Raw genomic sequence first — 22,032 nt, forward strand, 5'->3', positions numbered from 1 at the left:
GTGGCACGGCTGAATTGGCACTAATGGGCACAAAATAACATCTCTGTTTATGGGCTGAAGTAAAAGAATGGGGCATAAACTTAAAATACAGGGGCCCCAATCTATCTCTAACTCATGAGACACGCAGGTTCTATCATGCAGTTACAAGTAGAAGTGTGGCTCTGCAAGTTACAGTTGAGGTTGCGTACACTCTATGTCACCAGAAGGCCTGAGTCTCCACTATCAGGAACGCCAACATCTCCTGGGCCAGCAGTTTTGAGATGAGCCCGTTGAAGGCTTGGGCATATGGGTGGGTTGCGCTGTACTTCTGCCGGCGATGAAAGGCCTGGGAGATGGGGAGTTGCTGGGAAGAGGCGCATGATGGTGCAGGCAAAAGGAGCAGTGGAAGGAAAAGGGGAAGATGCGGTGTAAACTCCCCAAAGTGTCAGAGGCAGATGTGGAGGTGACCTGGCTGGTGGACTGGACTGCAGTGCCAGCACTGGCGTCACTGAGGACGGGTTGCTGGTCCACAACAACTAAATCACCCGGAGATGGCGGATGCTCCAAGGTTTGGGCATCAGGACACACAAAGTCGTCTGGTAGCTCCTGGGAATGGTGAAGTGGTTGGACAGAGTGAGGGACAGTTAAAGGACCTGAAAACATCTCCTGGGAGGGGGGAAATGTGGGATTGCTGTGCTGGGAAGATTGGGCATGTTGGGAGGAAGGAGGACCAGACTCTTGGCAAGGAAGAGGACTTGAGGTAGTGGCTGACTGGCTGGTGGATAAGGAGCTGTAAACATTATCCGCTAGCCATTGTAACAACTGTTCCTGGTGCTCAGTCCTGTTCAGTGTGGTACCCTGCTTAACACAGCTATCAAGTCAGGGATTAGCTTAAAATTTGGGTTTCTGTCCATACAATTGGGGAGGAAACAAGGTTTCCAGGTATTTTTTCACTTTCCATAGAGGGTTTTTTGAGTGTGGAAAGTGTCTAGTTGATAGGCTGTGATAGTGGGGTAAAACTGTGACTTGGGTGTGTTAGATGCCCCCAGGCATGCTTCCCCTGCTGTCCCAGTTGCATTCCAGAGGTGTTGTCATCAGTTGCTGAGGTGTCATTGTGGACTTGGTGACCCTCCTGAGTCGAATAGTGGTTTTCCCTGAAACAAACTTTTTTCACACATAAACTATAATAGATATTTGTTTGAATAGTTGAATATTGAGGGGCTATTCAAAACGAATATTGAATATCAAATATTTCACTGTTCGCTCATCTCTAGTCATGACAATTTGTGTGAACAATCCATAAGTGTTCCTATAGATTTACCATTCCCATTGAAGCTACTCTTAGTTTTAGCTCAATAAAAGCAGCTTTTGTGCAACTTTGATCCTTGCCTTAGAAAAGTATACCGACTGTGGATGTGTCCTTTACCACTCTAAGGGTGCATTCACACTACGTTTCCTGAAGCTTATTCTGAACGTGAAACACGTTCAGAATAAGCGGCGTATAAAGCAGCTCCATTCATTTCTATGGGAGCCGGCATGCGAGCGCTCCCCATAGAAATGAATGGGCTGCTTCTTTCACTGCGAGCAGTCCCATTGAAGTGAATGGGAAGTACCGGCGTATACGGCAAGCTCTGCTCATGCCGAGCCGTACACGCCGGCACTTCCCATTCACTTCAATGGGACTGCTCGCAGTGAAAGAAGCAGCCCATTCATTTCTATGAGGAGCGCTCGTATGCCGGCTCCCATAGAAATGAATGGAGCTGCTTTAGACGCCGCTTATTCTGAACGTGATTTACGTTCAGAATAAGCTTCAGGAAATGTAGTGTGAATGCACCCTTATATTGTCCAATAAATTATACCTGTGTCAGACCACATAGTAATTCAACCTTATGACACAGAGAATGGTAATGCCCACAAAAGTCAATTTATCAACAAGTTTCCACGAGGTATAACGGAGGAACTGCACAACACAGAGCTGTAAGAAAAGATTCTCTTGCATAATTATTTCATGGGATATTAAAGGGATTCTGTCATTAAAATCCCATTTTTTCTCAATCACACGTAGGAATAACCTTAAGAAAGGCTATTCCTCTCCTACCTTTAGATGTCTTCTCCGTGCCGCTGTTCAGTAGAAATCCCGTTTTTCTTCGGTATGCAGTGAGTTCTCTCGCAGCACTGGGAGTGGTCCCCAGTGCTTAAACAGCACTGGAAGCGTCCCTAATGCTGCAAGAGAATTCATTTGCATACACACGAAACCCGGGATTTCTACTGAACGGCTGAATACCTAGAAGATTGAATCCCAGGATGGAAGAAGATGCAGGTAGAGGCCGTTCCTGAAGAAGATGGAGGCGGCGCTGGAGATTTCTCTTGCAGCATTGGGCACGCCCCCAGTGCTGTTTGAGCACTGGGGACCGCCCCCAGTGCTGCGAGAAAACTCATTCGCATACAGAAAAAAAACGGGAATTCTACTGAATGGCGGCGTGGAGAAGACATCTAAAGGTCGGAGAATAATAGCCTTTCTTAAGGCTATTACTACATGTGATCGAGAAAAAATGGGATTTTAATGATAGAATCCCTTTAACGTATTCAAGTGATTTAGACTGTTGCCCTCTACAATACTGTGAAGATAAACAGGACAATAACATTGACTGTACAAAAAGTGTATTGCATTGACTTCTGATTTTACCTTGCTTCCATGTATGTCAAGAAAAGGTATATGTAGGAATGACTGTACACATGTTTCAATGTTGTGTAACACTGTCTTCCCATTAAGAATATTCTTCTTCAAAGCATTAAAGTCTCCAGTGTGACAAAAGCTATAAAGTCCATTTCTTCTGTCAGAGTCCGTATGTGAAGCATTATTTAAAACAGCAGAATTGCAGCACAACTCTAAAAGAAATTGAAGACATTGAAGTCAATTGTTCTTCGGATTATTTCACAACATTTACACTTAATGTTAACTCAATGTTATTTTTTTACAAACAGCATAACATTGTGAGTCTAACTATTTTTCACGTTTAATATTTTGCATCATATTAAGCAAAATTATAAAATATTGAATGTCAATACAAGCTGATTAAAGAGTAATTTTCACCAACTCAAAGAAGTCTAGTTCTGAACTGAATCTGGCACAGTTAAAAATTTTTCTCAATCAATGCTGTTATTTTTGGAACCTGATATGCTATTTACTCTTTCTAATGTCAGGAAGATTGTGGTTGGCGAGAACAGATAAGGGATGTGATTCTAAACTCTGACCTTGGCTGCCTCTGATTGGAGCTCTATGTCACACACCCTGTCTGATACTGCCCTTCTGACATTACAGAGCTTAAATAGCACATTAGGCACCAAAACTAAGTGAGCTTGTTACTTAGGTGGTGGAGGCTACCAAAAAAATTCCAACTGTGCTGGAATCAGTGGAATGGTGTCTATTAACTGAGGCTAAGAACTTGAAAGGTGAAAGGTTCTTTGTAAGGCTAACATCTGGAAAAAAAAATTGCCTGTGCGGTTGGTCAATTTGTTTAGACAATAAGGGCTTTGAGCATCGGTGAACACTGCTACTCTGAACAGGCCATCCGGAGGAGATACATACAACAAAAGTGACCTCATAACAATAATCAGTTTAGCCATACAAAAATACACTATAGACTGAAAAAGAACAGACTGACTATATTTCAGCAATACTTACCGCCTCATCCGTCCATAATATGAGTTTTAACAATTTGAAGGATTGAGGGTGAGAAGTTACTATAGGGGAAAATTTCCTGGTTAACATTATGGGTCCACAATGGGGTTGTTGTCCCTGTGACAGATGTGTGGCCTGCAGCAACATTGTGCATTCACCAGCTATTCATAATTCTTTCGGTACTAGACAATATGTGTTTACACATACCATTAATTGTAACACCATTTGGGTGATTTACTTAGCATTGCCTCCTTGCAATCTGATCTACCGTATATATAGATTTGACAAGTCTGGAATTAAAGAAGAAAGTCTGGGTATCATTGCTGCTAGAATCTGCAAGCCTGAAGACCACCCCCAAACGTTTCAAGATCCATCATGATTGTGATGCATCTCTCCTAAAGGTAAAAGGTTGTTTAGGGTCCATTCACACGGAGGAAAATGGTGAGGAATTTTGTGTGGAATTTTCCATGCTGAAAAAAAGCCTCCCATTGACTTCAATGGGTAGGAACCCATTGAAGTCAATGGGAGGCTTTTTTTTCAGCGCTGAAATTCCACACCAAATTCCTCACCATTTTCCTCCGTGTGAATGAACCCTTAGAGGGTGTTTATTAACTCCAGGGGAGGAACCTGGAAGTGATTATTAATGCAGAGGGAACCCCATTGGATTTCTGAATTAGATGCAGTGTTATCTCGGCACTTGAAAGTATGTTTAAGATTTTTTAAATAAATACCCCTGGCTTTGGCAGCTTTTCTATTATTAGTTAATATTATCCTGTGTTTGTCCTATTTTGTTCAATGTTTTTTAGCAGTTGTTTTTTTCTAATTTTGTGATTATTTTTATTTTATTTTGTATTTGTGTTTTGATAGAAGTTTTAGATCCTACATGGCCATCTCCATTTTCCAAAAGTTATATATTTTTTTTTATATTTCTGTTCACATATGAAGGCCTATTTTTTTATTTTTTGTGGGACAAATCCTACTTCATAATGGTAATATTTAATTTTACATAATCTGTACTGGGAAGCTGAAAAATTCAGGATGGATCTGGAGCAGAAAAAACATGTAATTGCACAATTTTCTTACAGACTTCTTTTTTATGGCGTTAACTGTTTGGTAATAAATTACACGTTACCTTATTCTGTGGGTCGGTACTATCATGGCAATACCAAATTTAAGATGAGGCCCCACATTGTGAAAATGCAGCTTTTTTTTTTTTTGCAGAATTTGTTGCATTTTTTTTTGTGCCCAAACCAAGAATGGATACAGAAGGAATGAGAAATATAAAGGAAGCTCATATGCTTCTACTTTCTGCTCAAACCACTCCTGGTTTTGTCTAAAAAAAAAAAAAAAAAACCCCAGCAAAATCTGCAACAAAAAAGCTGCATTTCAGCAATGTGCCTTATATTATGATTTAACATCTTTGCAAAAATTTTAAACTTTGAAAAATGTAAAATCTTTCTGTCACCATATTGTGAAATCTGTAGTTTCTCTTCATAAGATTTTGTAAATTGTATGAAGTTTTGAACAGTGTTCAATTTTTTGTGACAGCGGAAATGATGAAAAATGGCAGTTTGCGTGTTTTTTTTTTTTTTTTTTTTTTTTTACCACTACACTGTTCATTGTTTGGGATAGATATTGTTGTATTTTTATAGCAACATTTTGGATAAAGACAGACATGGATCGTACATCCCAATATTATACATTGATCTTATGCTTCTCAGCATACAGTATATCAAATCTACAAAAATGAAAACAAGGTTCTTAATATATATTTTGGTCAAGGTGTATAAGTCCACTAGCCCCTTCACAGTGACTTCTGCATAGTGTCCCTCCTCTACTGGGTGCGCGCTGCACAGCAACCACCATCACCGCAACACAACGCCCACAGGGTAAGCGACCCAGCCGCCGAGCAAAACCTCTGCTGCTAGACCACCCCACAGGCATAGCATCACAGGAATGGCAGGCAACATGCACTACCACACCTTGTGAACAGATCTCAGAAAGTTCAATGTATAATCCATGTCTTTTTCTCAAAAAATTTGGTGCATTATTTTTTATAATGTAGACATTTTTGGACGTGGGGATATCTAATCGGTTCAAATTAATTTTTGTTTGTTTATTTTATGCATAATTAAGTGACAGTGGGGTTGATTTAACATCATATATATATATATTTACTTTTTTAATCTTTTATTTTACTTGATCCCCATGGGGTCTGATTGTTCATACAATATACTAAAATACAACTGCATTGCAGTATATTGTGAAATTCATTTATTTCTATTACACACTACCTGGGAGCCTTCAATAGTCATAACAACCAATCATCGCCCATAGGTAATGTTCCATTGGACAACATTCAGGTCCAATATGGCAGTGCTCATGCACTGCTATTGTTTATTTATATAGCACCATTAATTCCAAAATATACAAACAGATATAATACTAACAATGACTGAATGGCACAGTGGGATAGAGGGCCCTGTCGGTGAGGGCTTACAACTGCTGATATTTGTGTGCCTTGGTCGAATTTACTGAGTCATCTAAACTAAAGGGTTAACAGCCACAATCAGTGCATGCTGTTAGTGACAAGTTCCCTGCTGAATAATACAGGCAATACCCACCGGATATGTAGAGGGCTCAGCACCTCCATACTTCCTTAGTGACACCATGACTTACAGGTATGTCATGCGTTGCTAAGGTGTTAAAAAATATATATTTATTACTATTATTTGTTTATAACTTTCCACTCTTTGGATAAATACCTCATACACCTTTGATATATTAATTATGTATTGTGTATTATCAAGATTTTTATGAAGTTACTCATATTATTACATTGTATTTTTTACTTTTGTTCATATTGATATGTTTGTCCATTGTGGTATGTTTGTCCAGCAGTGGTTTTAGAGCCCGTTGTTTAGCCAAGGTAAGCCATTAGCGGTCGGGTAGGTGAGATATGGGAACGCCTTGGATTAGCACTTGGACAGGGTCACGGGACTTGCGTATAATGGCTATCTTCTGGTATGTGGGGTTATTTTGATCGAGTGGGCGAGGACCCAAAGAGCAATGTGTCCTGACAAGCAGGGAGCCAGGGGGAACCGTCAGCAAAGAGTTGAAAATCAACCACAAGATGACATCTAGATGTTGAGGCTCAATAGACTCGGGGATCCTCCTGATACGAATGTTATTTCATCTGTTCCGATTCTTCAAATTGTCAAAGCCAGATTCTGTCAACCCAGCAGTATCTCCGACTGCTGAACACTGGCATGCACAGTGGACAGTTCAGTTTTATAGGACTGCTCTGAGTGAGAAATATAAGCCTCCATGTCCATTCTCATTGTGATTGTGCCAAGATGAGAACGTCCCAAAATGTCTGTAACAGGAGCAGCAATTGGGTCAGCATGGCAAGTGGCGGTATGCCCAGAAAGTTCCAGGACAAGAGGAGGAGAGTGCAGGTTGCAGGTAGCGCAAGGAGGATTTACCTCAGGGATGGAGGCATTGAAGGGACATAGAGTGAATAGCACAGCTCCTGGCATGTATACATAACACAGATCTGTGCTGTCTCAGAATAATGGAACTGTCTGAACTCGCAGATCTAATATTGATTGGCTTTCCTAAAGATAATCAACAATATAAAGGAGCCTTCACACGGAGTTTACGCTTGGCTCATTCTGAACGTAAACTCGTTCAGAGTGAGCGACGTAAAAAGCAGCTCCCATTGACTTGAATGGGTGCCGGCATACGCGCGTGCCCCATTGAAATCAAAGGAAGGCTTTTTTACCTATTGCTTTCAATGTGATACGCGCGTAATACATTGAAAGCAATAGGTAAAAAAAGCCTCCCATTGATATCAATGGGGAATGCGCGTATGCTGGCACCCATTCAAGTCAATGGGATCTGTTTTTTACGCCGCTCACTCTGAACGAGTTTTACGTTCAGAATGAGCGAGCGTTTACTCCGTGTGCAGGCTCCCTTAGAAAGGTGGTTCCAATGCAATACTTAATTTTAATATTTCCAGAAACACTTGAAAAGATATAATATAAGATTAAATGGAGTCTACCACCATTCTACTGCATGACAGAGCATATTCCAATGTAAAACAGCATACCTTTTGTTATGTATGATGCTTTCGTGTATTTGGAGAAAAACAAGTTTGAAGCCTTATGAAAGTGATGAAGTTGGTGTAGTGGGGGTGGGCCTTCAGCCCCAGGAGCTAGATAGTTGGACGGGTCACATCATAGCAGTGGGAAGAACAACTCTCACTGCACAGGATGACACAGACAGGACATGATAGGGGTGAGAGCGGCAAGAGAAGTGTTCCAGGGAGCTGAGGACCTGTCCCCAATGCACAGATTGCCTCATTTGCATATGACTTCTAGATTTTTTTCTCTTTAAATATATAAAATTAACATACAAACCAAAGGTAGGACATTTATAACTATAATGTGCTCTATATCACGGTGGTGACACCTCAGCTCAAGCGGAGGTAGGAAATTTCTTTAAAAAAAAATGTTTTCCTAATATAAAATACCTGAGTCTTGAATACTGTCTTGTTCGCAACAGGAGAAATCAGTTGTTACTGACAATTCTGAGCAGCTGTCTAGTCCATCAGTGGCAGAAAGTTCATCATCCAACATGATTGAGTCATTGGACTCTGAGGAACCATCAATGCTAGATGGATAGAAAGATTAATTATCAGGACTAGACTGGAAAGTCTGTGTTAGATTATTCTTCTTCATAGTCTTAATTTTAGGTGTGTTAAAATAACATCAATAGTCAGTTTGCCCCATTAGGACAACCCTTGTCTATATAACCTTATCCATATATGCTGTTATTATTTAGTTTTCCTCTCAGAACATCTATAAAGTGTGCAGTTCCAGTGAGAAGAAACTGCTTCTAAGGAGGCATTCACATGGAGTAATGTGGCGCTGATTTTGGCACGATAACTCGCGTAAGAATCAGCTCTGCAAAACAGAATTCCATTGAGTTCAATGGGTTCCGTTTAAAGCGTGTATCACATTGAAAGCAATAGGTAAAATAGCCTCCCATTGAGTTCAATGGGTAGCGCTTGTAAGTCCGTACCCATTGAAGTCAATGGGATTCTGTTTTACTGCGCTCACTCTGACACGTGTTTACGTGTCAGAATGAGTGGCGCATTACTCCGTGTGAACGCAGACTAACGCAAATGATTGTGCCAGAATCAGTGCTGCGTTACTCCGTGTGAATGTTCCCTCACATATTCCATCTTATTGGCTTGCCCATGGGTAAGAGTAATAGAGAATTTTGAAAATACAAAAAATTGATCATCCCTATTATTCTTACCAGGGACAACGTCAAGCAATATTAATAAACTAGGTGATAATTGTTTGAAATATAGGTCTCAAAAAATATTGTCTTTACTTAAATTAATGCCATGTTTCTTGTTGCCTACATGAAAATTAGCCAAAAAAAAGTGTGTACGAAACAAATGCTCAATTGTACTCAAAGGGAATTATTATAGCACCTCAATACCAAATAAAACTTAATCTTTAATAATCTTTATTAAAAACAATGTAGGCTACATGTAAAATGTCTAATAATGTTTAGTATAATATATCTGCATAGAAAAAAACCTGGCAACGGTAATGAAAAAACGCCAGTGTGAATAAAGGCAACACAAGTCCCTAATATGTGACTTATGTTCTAGACAAACCCAACAAGGTCTGAGCACAGCTTGTAGTGTGATCGGTTTTGTTTATAGATCCAAATTACCCAATATTAGATGGCATATTGGTAACAGTGCTAGAAAAGTAAAAATAGGAGAAATCACACACTCGCACAACTAGTCCACGCACCCAACAATAAAACTTAATAAGTAGCTTAGTGGAAGTATGTGACCAACTCAAAAACATTCAGAAACCAAATATGAGGGTATATGGATCTAGGGCAAGTGTTAGCCAGTGTTGAATATGTACTGATACAAAAAAGATCCCTGATGGAGACCTCTTAGATGTTAAGTAGATTGGATATTGTATATTATACCCATGTAAATGAGCCACGATAAAGGACAGGCTCAAAAGAGACTGGCATAAGTAACACATAGAGCCAGTATATTACAGGTAACAAAGGCCCTCTACATAGGAGCAGCTGGTCAGCTGGACACACCCAAAGTATTCTGAGCACAAATGGATAGTGTGTTCAGTCCATTATAGATCCATACATAGTACATATATAGCAGATGAGGTTGGATAAAGACTTTAGTCCATAAAGTCCAACCTATAACCCTACAATCCCTACAGTGTTGATCCAGGGGAAGGCAAAAAACCCCATGAGGCTCATGCCAATTGCCCTATTTCAGGGGAAAAAATTCCTTCCCGACTCCAAATCTGGCAGTCAGTATAAAACCCTGGATCAACGTGTCCTTAAAATCTAGAGTCCATAACCTGTTATATTTTTCTCCTCAAGAAAGGCATCCAGGCCCACTTGAACTTGTTTAATGAATCCACCATCACCTGCTACCAACTAATACATAATATAGCAGTAGTGATATTAGAAATGGGTGTAACAGTATAACACACTGCCACACATATTGACTTAGGGACTTGTGTTGCCTTTATTCACATTGGCGTTTTTTCATTACCTTTGCCAGGTTTTTTCTATACGGATATACTGTATTATACTCAACTTTATTAGACATTTTACATGTAGCCTACATCGTTTTTAATAATGATTATTAAAGGTTAAGTTTTATTTTGTTTTGAGGTGCTATAATAATTCCCTCTACATGAAAATTACTACAACAAACATATTTTTGCAGCACTTTTGCTTTTATTAAATGAAAACAGAAAACATTAAAAACACTGCATGAACCAAAAAACCCAAAAATACAAAATCTATAGAAAAAGTTTAAGAACGATCTATAGTTAATAATAGTAGAAAAAATGGCAACAAAAATGTTATTTTCCTCTCCTCTTAACCTAGAATTATACATTTCAATCAATAAACTTTATTTACCCCAAAGTGATACCAATATAAACAATTCATTCTGCAAAAAGAATGTTTTAGGCTAAGGCCCCACGGGCCGGAACCGCCACGCTAAAGCGCACCGGGAGCAACCGTGGCGTGAACGCATTGCAGTTCTTCCCGCAGCGCTTTGAACAGAAAGTTCTCAGAGTTTCCTCCGCTGACTTTCTGTTACAATTATATCTATGGGAAAGCCACCGGCGTTTCTTTAGATAAGCAGTTTTCTTCATGTCAATGCTGCGATTTTTAAAACCGCATCGATTTTGGAAATTGCAGCACTGAGTTTTTTTCTGCAAAGTGGGCATGGGATTCACATGACTCCCATCCACTTTGCAAGTATAGTAAAATGCCACGATTTTTACCGTGGCGTTTTCGCTGCGGCCAAATCATGGCGTTTCCGGCCTTTGGGGCCTCGACTTCATAAAGCTATGGTCATGGAAAAATATGAAAGACATTTTTAAGCCATTCTCAGAATACTTTGCATGTTTGGAAGGTCAAAATACTGTAGGCCAAACTACTTAAGGAGGACCTTTCATGGATTTGGGCACATGCAGTGTTATATACTGCTGGAAAGCTGACAGTCAGAAGGGCGTTTCTGACACTCTGTCAGGAACGTCCTTCTGCACAGCTTCGCCTATAGCGCTGTGCTGTGTGAGCAGGGAGGAACGCCCCCACCCTCTGCTCACAGTACACGTCCGTAGATGAGTATTATCAGGAGGGGAGGTGGCATTCCTCCCCTCTCACACAGTACAGCGCTATAGGCGCTGCTGTGCTGAAGGACGTTCCTGACAGAGTGTCAGAAACACCCTTCTGACTGTGAAGAGCTACGGTACCGGGACCGATAGTTCTTCACCTGGGGCACAGATCGGGAAAGCCGACAGTGCGCTGAATTCAGTGCACTGTCGGCTTTCCAGCGGTATATAACACCACATGTGCCCAAATCCATGAAAGGTCCTCTTTAAGGAGTTACATTACTTTTAGGCTAAGGCTGTATCGAGCCTTAGTGAAAAAAGCGCTCCCTGGAAAAACGTTTTAGAGAAAGTCTGCAGAGTTTTCTTCTGGGAATTTTATGCTTCAATTATACCTATATGGAAAGCACCAGCTTTTCCACAGGTATAATAGACATGCTGCGATTTACAAATACAGGACTGTTTTTGAAATTGTAGCATGTCCGCTGTGGATATTTTTCTGCAATGTGTGGATGGGATTAACCAGAATCCCATCCATTTTGCAGGTACTGTAAAACGTCACAGTTTTTACTACGTGGGTCTCCGGCCTTACAGAATTTTTTATGCAGATGTTAAAAGGATATTTACCTGTTTGCTTGTAATTCATCTTCTGTGCTTTTATTCCCCTTTGGAAACCCTTCTGCAAAGCAAAATGCAATTATACTTCATGTTAGTGGTAAATATTGATCAATATTTTAATATTTATTAATATAAAAAATAGGAAATTTCATGGAAATTTGGAAAAAAAATCCCAATTTTCAAAATGTGAAATGCCCTGCTTTTCAAACAGATAGTCATATCACACAAATACCTTAATACATACTATCTATCATATCTCTGCTTTATATCGGCATTAGAGATGAGCGAACGGCGTTTGATCGAATAGGTATTCGATCGAATATCAGGCTGTTCGATATATTCGATTCTAATTGAATAACACGAGGCAAACGCAGTAAAAATTTGTATCCCCTCCCACCTTCCCTGGCACGTTTTTTGCACCAATAACTGTGCAGGGGAGGTGGGACAGGAACTACAACAACGTAGGCATTGAAAAAAAAAATTGGAAAAACCCATTGGCCGCCAAAAACTCGTGACCTCTGATACATAAGAATAGTGTTGGCCATCTTTGTCTCGTTTTCGTTTTGGAGTGATAGGGATAGCTTGTTCTCAGTGTGAGAAACATACAGTGAACCTGCCAATTATGCAGCAGGGGACGTGGGCGAGATCGTGGACGTGGATATCCAGCTGGGTATCCAGTCCACAGTCCAGGTACTGGGGAGGGGCTGCCAGCAGTGCCCTTCGACAGTAGCAGCAGGGGATGTGGGCAAGGACGTGGACTTTAATTTTTTATTTATTTTTTTAATTAATTTTTCATGGATACCCCCCAAGGGCCTGCAAAGCAATTTTTTTAGGGCTCCAGCCCAAGGGCCTGCAAAATAATTTTTTAGGGCTCCCCCAAGTGCCTGAAAATTAATGTTTTAGAGCTCACCCCCAAGGGCCTGAAATCAAATTTTTTAGGGGTCACCCCAAGGGCCAAAAAATAAAACACTGCTGCTGCATGGATCTAGTCACCCCAAGGACCAAAAAATAAAACACTGCTGCTACAAGGCTCTAGTCACCCCAAGGGCCAAAAAATAAAAGACTGCTGCTACAAGGCTCTAGTCACCCCAAAGGCCAAAAAATAAAACACTGCTGGTGCATAGCTCAACTCACCTGAAGATCAAAAAATACTGCTGTTTAAAGGCTCAACTCACCTCAAGGGCCAAAATCACTGCTGGTGCAATACTCTACTCACTTCAAGGGCCAAAAACACTGGTGGTGCAAGGCTCGACTAACCCCAAGGGCCAAAAACAATGCTGGTGCAAGGCTCAGTGATGGTTCTGGAACCACCGTTTTAGGGGCTAACAATTTTAAAGGGGCTAATACTCTGCTGGTGCAAGGCTCAACTCACCCAAAGGGCAATAAACTCTGCTGGTGAAAGGCTGAAGTCACCTCAAGGGCCTCAATCCCTGCTGGTAGCTCAGCTTAAGGGCCTCTAACTTAATTTGGAAGGGCTCACGTTATGGGCCAGAAAAGTGAATTTTTGAAGGTTTTACCACATCACACGCACACATACACAATGACAGTTAAGGGTGGGTACTGTTGGATTTCCCATTGCCTATTCCATCTGTGGTTGTCATGGGCAACGTGATTTAAAGGGGTGCTTGGTAATGTTTCTTTAGCTTAAAACTTATGTTTCTGTCCATCCATTTGGGAAGGAAAGAAGATTTCCAGGTATATTTTACCTTTATATGGATTATGGAAAGTGTGTAGATGATAGGCTGTGATGGTGGGGTAAAACTGTGACTTGGGCTTGTTAAATGCCCCCAGACATGCTTCCTCTGCTGTCCCAGTTGCATTACAGAGGTGTTGGCATCATTTGCTGAGGTGTCATAATGGACTTGATGACCCTTTGGGTTTCCCCTGAAACAAACGGTTTTTCCCCATAGACTACAATGGTGTTCGATATTCGTTCAAATAGCCGAATATTGAGGGATTATTTGAAAACAATAACAAATATCGAATATTTCACTGTTCACTCATCTCTAATCGGCATTTATCTTTTAATCGTCCTGTGATTTATTTTGGGTCCATTCACACGGAATAAATGCGCGCTCACGTGTAAAGAATACACATGTAAAAATAAGACTCCTATTGAATTCAATAACTTTTTACACGTGTATTTTGAAGTGTATTTTGAAGTTTTTTTTACACGTGTAAAAAAATGTCATTGAAATCAATGGGAGACTTATTTTTACACGTGTATTTTTTACACATGTATTTTGCCAAAATGAGCACGCGTTTACTCCATGTGAATGGACCCTCTGCAATTTTTTCAGATTTATTAGAAAGTTTCCCAAACTAATTTTTTAGGAACCACTTCAGTTCTGAATGTGATTATAAACCCCTATGAATCACCCCATTTTCAAAACCCCACCCCTCAAGTAATTCAGAACAGCATTGGGAAGTTTGTTAACCTTTTAAGCATTTCACAGAAATTAAAACAATATGGAGGTGAAATTTAGACATTCAATTTTTTTTTTTCAATAAAATATCCATTTAGCCCTAAAATTAACACAATCACGAAGGATTAAAGGACAAAAAGGAGAAAAAGCACCAACAGTTTATTAAACAATTGCTTATAAACGTGGCAATACCCCATATGTGGTCATAATCTGATTTATGGATACATGGTGAGGCTTGGAATGGAAAGAGCGCTATTTGATTTTGGGGGGCAGATTTTGCTGGAATCGTTTTTGGATTTGCAGAGCCAGAGTACCAATACAGTGGAAACCATCAAAAGTAAACCTGTTTTGGAAACTACACCCCTCACAGAACATACCAAGGAATATAATGAGCATTTTGACCCTACAGCTGTTTCACAGATTTTATTAACATTGGGACGTGAAAATGAAAAATTATTTTTTTTCCAATAAACCGTCAATTTAGTCCTAAAATGTTTATTTTTATAAGAGGATAAAGAAGAAAAAGCTCCCCAAGGTTTGGGGAGCGCGCATGCACTACAAGCGGGCATGCACAGTCAGCTCTGCCCAGGCCCGATGCCTGGCAGAGTGAATTCAGAGCCAGAAGATGCCGCGGGGAAGCTTCACGGAGAAGACTTCTAAAGGTAGGAGAAAAACCAGCGTTGATTGTCTGACTGTATAGCATTCGGCCAATCAATGCTAGTTCTGCATCAAACTTTTCCATTCGAATAGCGAGTGGTACTCGATCGAGTACGAGTATTTTGAATACCGTAGTATTCGATCGAATACCTACTCGATCGAATACTACTCGCTCATCTCTACATATGAACTATTGTGTGTTAAGAAAAGGACCTCCAGAGGAATAGCCAAGAACCAGCGCTCACCAATGTAACAAAGCCATTTCAATCGCGTGCGAGCCATAACCCTTTAAATCATGCTATAGGATTTGTCTGCACTTGAGAAAGGGCATTAAGGCCCGCAACGCATCATGCTTAATAAAGTCTGTTGTACTGTTGATGGGTGAGAGCTGGTTCTTCCTGACGTCCTAGTGACGAATATCTGCAGCTGCCCTATACACGTATCTGGTTGATGTTCAGTAGTGGTTGTGTAATACACAACCCTATCAGGTGTGCAGTCACCTGTCACATACATTATTCCTGCATTGACAAAATTAATACACCAGAATCGGCTCGGTGCCTTGTCTTCTTTTTTGTCGTTGTGCTATTGTGTGTTAAGACCTTTAACTAAATTCAGTGACATCGTTATAGGTTTGCCCATTTTTCTGGTGTAAATGGTGCCTGAAATCTATGCCAGTTACAAGCAGGCACACATCCAGTGTATGTTGCCCATACCCAATACCTAAAAATAATTAAGATCATTTTAATCATCATTATTTTGTAAAAATCATGCACAATGTATGCTCTTAACAGAACAATCTTCAATGGAATATTTTTTTTTTATTTCATTTCTAGAATGGTTTTCAGAACTTACTGCAGTTGAGTTTACTGTTCAGCGTCTTTGCCAGTTGATTTCCTTGAGATAGGTGCTCTCTGAAATTTTCACCCATAAAGTAGTCTATGTCATTAGCTCGAAGCATTTCCTCAAATAGTTTTATGGCTTCGTCCAGATGTTGAGTAAGAACATGACAAATGCTATGTCCTTTTCTCACCTTCTGTCGCAGTAATGATAGCTCTCGGGACTGTGCTTGAACTAACCAGTCATATTTACTGGAAAAGATAAAGAAAGTAAGATATATTTTTAGGATTTTTTAGGTAATGAATAGTAGGGAATAAATCGTTAATCTGCATATAACGGCAGATCATGTAAAACCCTTTGTTTTCAAACCATGCTGTTAGGGAATAGCCAGACGATAATTCCCCAGAAGCTGCTGGTGAACCCTGGAGGGAGGGGCACAAGGGACAGTGAGCCCTAAGCTGAAGCCCCCCGCTTTCCCTTCCTATTGCCAGACCCTATCCTAGGTAATAGGCGACAACCACGAAGACAGTCCCTCCCTGAATACGTGAAACACAAAACGCAGACAAGACGAACAACAACAAAGGGAGGTCAGCTAGCCAGGGTTCGGTAACAGGAGAGCGATGCAGTGCCAAATTAGAGTCCAAAAGAAAAGTCAGTAGGGAAGCCAGAGGTCAAGGATGAAAATACAAGTAAATACACAGCAAAAGAACCAGCAAGCAAGAGGCAATAACCGGCACCAGTGTGAATGTGAGCAAAGACTAAATAGGGGAGGAAGAACCCGCCCTGAACCTGATAGGAAGGAAAGCTGTCAATCACAGGCAAGACATAATCAAACACTTAATGAACAGAGGCAACATTGGCAGAAGACGGGTGTGGTGCAAATCCAATTAAGAACTAGAGCCGTGTTCACACAGTGCAACTAAAAACTTAAAGCAGATTATCTACTACACACGCCTCCTGCGCCGCAGCACGCGAGCAGAGGGTGGCGCAGAGGCCTGAACAGGCAGAGATGTTACACATGCTCAATTTTTATTATAATTATTATTTATTTTTAGAGCACCATTAATTCCATGGCCCTGTTCATTTTAGAGATTACATACAGTGCACAATACTGAAAGTGACCAACTATTAAAGTGGAACAGAGGGCCCTGCCCGCAAGGGCTTACAATCAGGAGATTCACCTCAAGAAAACACTTTGTACCATGTTCCAAATTATTACGCAAATTATATTTCTCTCTGATTTTCCTAAACATTTGATGCAAATGATGCATAATGTTCAAATCCTCAACTGTTGAGAGAGTAAATTAAATTTTATTGGACAAACCTCCCAATGATAACATTTTTTTTGCAAATTAAAAAAAAAATCTAAATTCACTGTTCCATAGTATGCACAACAGTGTTTCTAAGCATTTTAGAGGTTGTAAATAACTGAATTGGTAATTTGTTGAAATTAGAGCAATAAGAGGTGAATGCAAAAGCTATTTAAATCAAAACTATCTTAATAGGCCAAGTGACATGTCAACCTTGGACTTCTACTCTGATATCAACTTCACATTTCTTGCATCCATTGAACTTGTGAGTTTTTCGATAGTTTCTCCAGGAATTTCTTTGCAGGATGTCAGAATAGCCTCCCAGCACTGCAGTTTTGATGTTAAAGGGGCTCTATCACTGAGAAAAGTCATTTTTATCTAATCACATCCTTGCATAGCCTTTAGAAATGTAGATTGCCTCAGTGGTTTCTGAATAAGTCCGTTTTATTCATATGCTAATGAGTTTCCCACCAGCACAGGAAGTTCCCAGCAGCACTAGTCTTCCCGCAAACCGCCTAGTACTACGGTGGCTTCATGGTGCGCACACAGAAACTGTAACATACGGCTGGCACTGCCCTATAACACCCGCGGTGGGAACCGGGTTTAACCCCTGAGATGTTTGACCGCCAACATCTCAGGGGTTTTGGTATGTTTTGTGTCCGATCGACACCCCCCACTGCGGTTCGGGGGGTGTCGGTGTTGCTAATGGGCAGCCTGGGGTCTGATCAGTGTCCCCAGGTCTGCCCCATGTCGTCCTCTCCACGTACACGTGTATTGCAGCATATATGTAGTTAAGCAGTGATCAGCAGATCACTGCTTCAATCCCCCATGGGGACAGAAAAAAAAAGTTATAAAAAAGATTTAAAAAAAAGTTTAAATAAGTTTAAAATAAATTAAAAATAAATAAAGCCCCCAAAATCCCTTTTTTCCCATATAAAATGTTTTACTATGTAAAATAAAGAAAAATAGAAAAAAACATTACATATTTGGTATCACCGCGTCCGTAAAAACCCGAACAATAAAATTAAATATTATTGAACCCGAACGGCAAACGACATAAAAAAAAACATAGAAAACCGCACAAAATAATGATTATTCACCACCTTTGCCTTACAAAATGTTCAATAAAAAGTAACCAAATGGTCAGATGAAAACCAAAATGGTACCAATAAAAAAGCAGAGGTCATCCCACAAAAAATAAGCCCTCAACCAGCTCTGGCAACAAAAAAATAAAAATGTTATGCCTTTCAGAAGATTGCGATGCAAAAATAATTGAAATTTATTCTGCACAAATAGCAACGCATTAAAAAATAATATAAATGAGGTATAAAGGTAACATGTTACTTATGCTGTACGCTGCACGGGAAAAAAAATAAATGCTAAAAAGCAATGCCAGGATTGATGTTTTCTTTTACACCCCACTCAGAAAGAGTTAATAAAATATAGTCAATAAGTTACAGGCCCCAAAATGGTGACAATGAAAAGTACATCATATACCGCAAACACCAAGCCCTCATATGGCCACATTGCAGGAAAAAAAAAAAAGCTTGTACAATGTGAAAACAAAAACCCCAAAAGTCGCCAAATCATTAGGACATAAGTGGCTGCGACTAGAAGGAAATGTATATGTTGTGCGAGCGTTTTCAGGGGACACCCCAGATTTAGAGCTTATGAGAAAGAATACACCAGCGCTGATCCCCCAGAATGCCCCTCTTCCCCATCCGTGTCATAGGAGCTAGTGGGAAAATAGAATGGGATTTGGTGTACCCAATTTACTCCGCACAGCTTACATATTCACTTTGGGGTTACTAATGCTCAGTACATCACTTGATGGCGTGCAGTTTTCAAAACTGGGTCACTTTCTAGAGGTTTCCATTATGATACCATTTTATGATCCTTACAATTTACTGCTGTAAAAAAAATATCAGAACGGTGTGGATTGGAAATAAATTGCAACCGTGTCATTTTCTTACGGATTTTATTTTAACAACGTTTATCCTAAAGCAAAAATGATATGTTTGTATATTCTCTGGATCAGTATAATCACAGCGATGACAGATTTATATAGTGTTATGTTTTACTACCATTCCAAAAATCAAAAGCTTTGAAAAATGCTCCTTTTTTTTTTTTTTACTTGCCTTACTATAACACTCCTAACGTCTTTTTTTCTAATATTTCAGTGTATGTTGCTATGTAAGGAATTTGGGTAGCCGCTCTTGCAGTTCAATACAGGAACAGGCCGGCGGCCATTTTGGGGTGGCCTCTCTATGCTCCTGTATTGAACTACAAGAGCAAGAGAAGCCAGAAGAGGCGGAGTTGCTGCAGAAGAAGGAGGCGGCGCAGGAAAGAGCTCTCGGGCAGCAATGGGGATGCGCTCATCGGCCTTTCAGCGCTGGGGCCCGCCCTCATTGCTGCGGAGATCTCATTTGCATACCAGTTAAAACCGGTATTTCTACGGAACGGCGCAGCGGAGACCACGTCTAAAGGTAGGAGACGAATAGCCTTTCTTAAGGCTATTCCGACGTGTTCATTAGAAAAAAAAGTAGTTTAATGGTAGAATCCCTTTAAAACGGTACTAAGATTATCATGATGGTAACAGTCACTGCAAAGTGTAGGGGATTCTAGCAAATCCCACCCATACATTGCTGAAAGATACAGGCAGCGGAGACGCTGTCTCAGTTTTGGAAATCGCAGCATGTGAATTATACCTACAGAAATGCTGGCGGTTCTCTTTTAGGTATAATTGAAGCTGAAAGTCTGCAGAGGAAAATGTGGTGGAAACGCATCATGGTTTTTCCCACAGCGTTTTTTGCTGTGGTCTTAACCTAAAGAAGATGTTGGATTAATTTTAAAGATGTTTGCTTTTAATAGCAAATGGCTCCAAATTGGTAGGGACTATTCTGATGATCTTGGTATCATTTTAAAGATGAATCTTGAGTTCTTTTTCATAGCCCAAATGGATCCTGAGACCCTATAGGTATATTGGCAGCAGAGGAAACCTAAGTAATTGCGCGTGGCGCCTGCGCACTTTTGATGCCGAGGTTGCGTTTAACCGCGGCATCTAAAGTGTTAACAGTTACGATGGGTATTGGTATTGATACAGCCAGCATTCGCTGTGTGTGGAGACAGCTCAGCTCCTGAGCCCTCTCCATACGGCCCCATATGACCAAGGATGTACTATTATGTGAAAAATGTAAAAAAAAATATACAAAAATTCAAATCACCTAACTTACATAGATCACATATATTTTATATAAATAAACATAAACCTGTTAGGTATCCCCCATATAAAAATGCCCTAACCACAAAAATATAAAAATGATTTCTCTTTTTTTTTCAAATGGAAAACTTAGACATAAAATGAAGTTTGTTACTTACCCAGGACTTGTAGCAGGTTTAAGGTGACATTGAGTTCCTGCGTCTTTTTGGAGATGATAAAAATAAGATTCCAGTTTGGATACTCTTTTTGCTAATTGCTGTAAAAACGTATATGAGTTCTGCCCAGTTGTATGAGAATGCCAGCCCTCATCATCTTCTGTGAAGCTGTGAGATTTAGAGGATGGACAACTTTGGCTTTGCAGATGTTGCATGAGCTTCTGAGATGTCTGTAACTGGCTCTTTAGCTTTTTCATATGCTGTTTTAGCACACTGGCATCTGATTTCTGATCAGTTTGCCAAAATCCCTTGTTTTTAGTGGATGTCATAGATGTCATATGAGCCCAGCCTGGATAGTTATAGTCCTTTGCTGATATGTGGCTAACTTCAGTTAACATGTCTTCATCCTCATACTCATCACATTCTGTAGAAATTAAAAATAAGAATAAAGAATTAAAAATTAGAATAAAAGTGTAGAGCATGGTACATGTTAAATGTATTGATCTACAGTAATTTCACCTGGACTTGTTGTTTCTTCTCGATCTATTTCATTTTCACTCTTTCCACAGGTTTCATAGCCAAGGTCCTGAAAGTCTGTATGAGCATCTCTGGTATCAAGCTTTGAAAGAGGTCTATCTGTAGGAGGAAAATATATAGCTCACCTAGTAAGTGCAAACAATATGGAACAGTATGACAATAGCAATTATTGAAATTTTACTATGATATATAGTAATATAGCTCAATAAACATTATTTTTGGATCTTGATGTCTTTCTTACTACTTCTGTTCTGCTCTTAAGTCAATTTCACAAAGGACAATGACACTAAATCTATTCACCGTAAATGGTTAATATCTAAAATAACAAATTTTTATTGGTATTCCTTAGTATTCCCAGATATAAATGTAATAATCAAATAGATCAAGGAACTAGCAAATACTGACCGACCGTACACTCTATAAAGTCTATGTGTGGGATAGATTGATTGTGTCCTAAAGTAATAGCATTCTCCTCTGGCGCCGGATATATTAAGATCAGCATTGACAACAAGTATATGAATACTGTACAAGTAGTTAGTGAATGGAAATTAATGGACTGCATTTTTGCAGCAACACTTTGATTGCAGTGAAGAAGCAGAGCACAGCAATGCTATCAACTAAACAGAAGAGTTCTAGTATAAGAACAGGCATATACAGTGAGATAGTTTTAATGGTATCAGTTAACAATATATTAATATGTCTGGTTTCTGATGTAAGACTCTTTTGCAACCCATTTTAATATATACAAAGAAGGCAAACACATACCTATTTGGGATCCAGTTTGTTTTTCATTCAATGAAACTGACATGCCATGAAGCTGGGTGTTTTGCGTCTCCAACAGAAGTTGCTGTGGGTACTTATGCATAGAACTGTGTACTGAAAGACAACTGGCTGCTGGACAACCATCATTCTGCTGC

General features: G+C 39.9%; 1 protein-coding gene across 2 annotated transcripts in view; it reads right to left on the minus strand.

Moving 5' to 3' along the window:
* The window catches only part of PDE4DIP (phosphodiesterase 4D interacting protein), a 184,743-nt gene that overhangs the window by 17,511 nt on the left and 145,200 nt on the right, over nucleotides 1-22,032 (minus strand). For both annotated transcript variants that reach the window (XM_075286675.1, XM_075286674.1), the window contains 7 exons: nucleotides 21,881-22,028; nucleotides 21,098-21,214; nucleotides 20,582-21,002; nucleotides 15,909-16,144; nucleotides 11,983-12,034; nucleotides 8,196-8,335; nucleotides 2,666-2,868 (listed from right to left, as the gene is read on the minus strand). In XM_075286675.1, the coding sequence (XP_075142776.1) occupies nucleotides 2,666-2,868; nucleotides 8,196-8,335; nucleotides 11,983-12,034; nucleotides 15,909-16,144; nucleotides 20,582-21,002; nucleotides 21,098-21,214; nucleotides 21,881-22,028 (1,317 nt within the window). The remainder of the gene's footprint in view (nucleotides 1-2,665; nucleotides 2,869-8,195; nucleotides 8,336-11,982; nucleotides 12,035-15,908; nucleotides 16,145-20,581; nucleotides 21,003-21,097; nucleotides 21,215-21,880; nucleotides 22,029-22,032) is intronic.

This window comes from Leptodactylus fuscus, chromosome 9, assembly GCF_031893055.1.
Source record: "Leptodactylus fuscus isolate aLepFus1 chromosome 9, aLepFus1.hap2, whole genome shotgun sequence".
In the NCBI taxonomy this organism is placed as follows: domain Eukaryota; kingdom Metazoa; phylum Chordata; class Amphibia; order Anura; family Leptodactylidae; genus Leptodactylus; species Leptodactylus fuscus.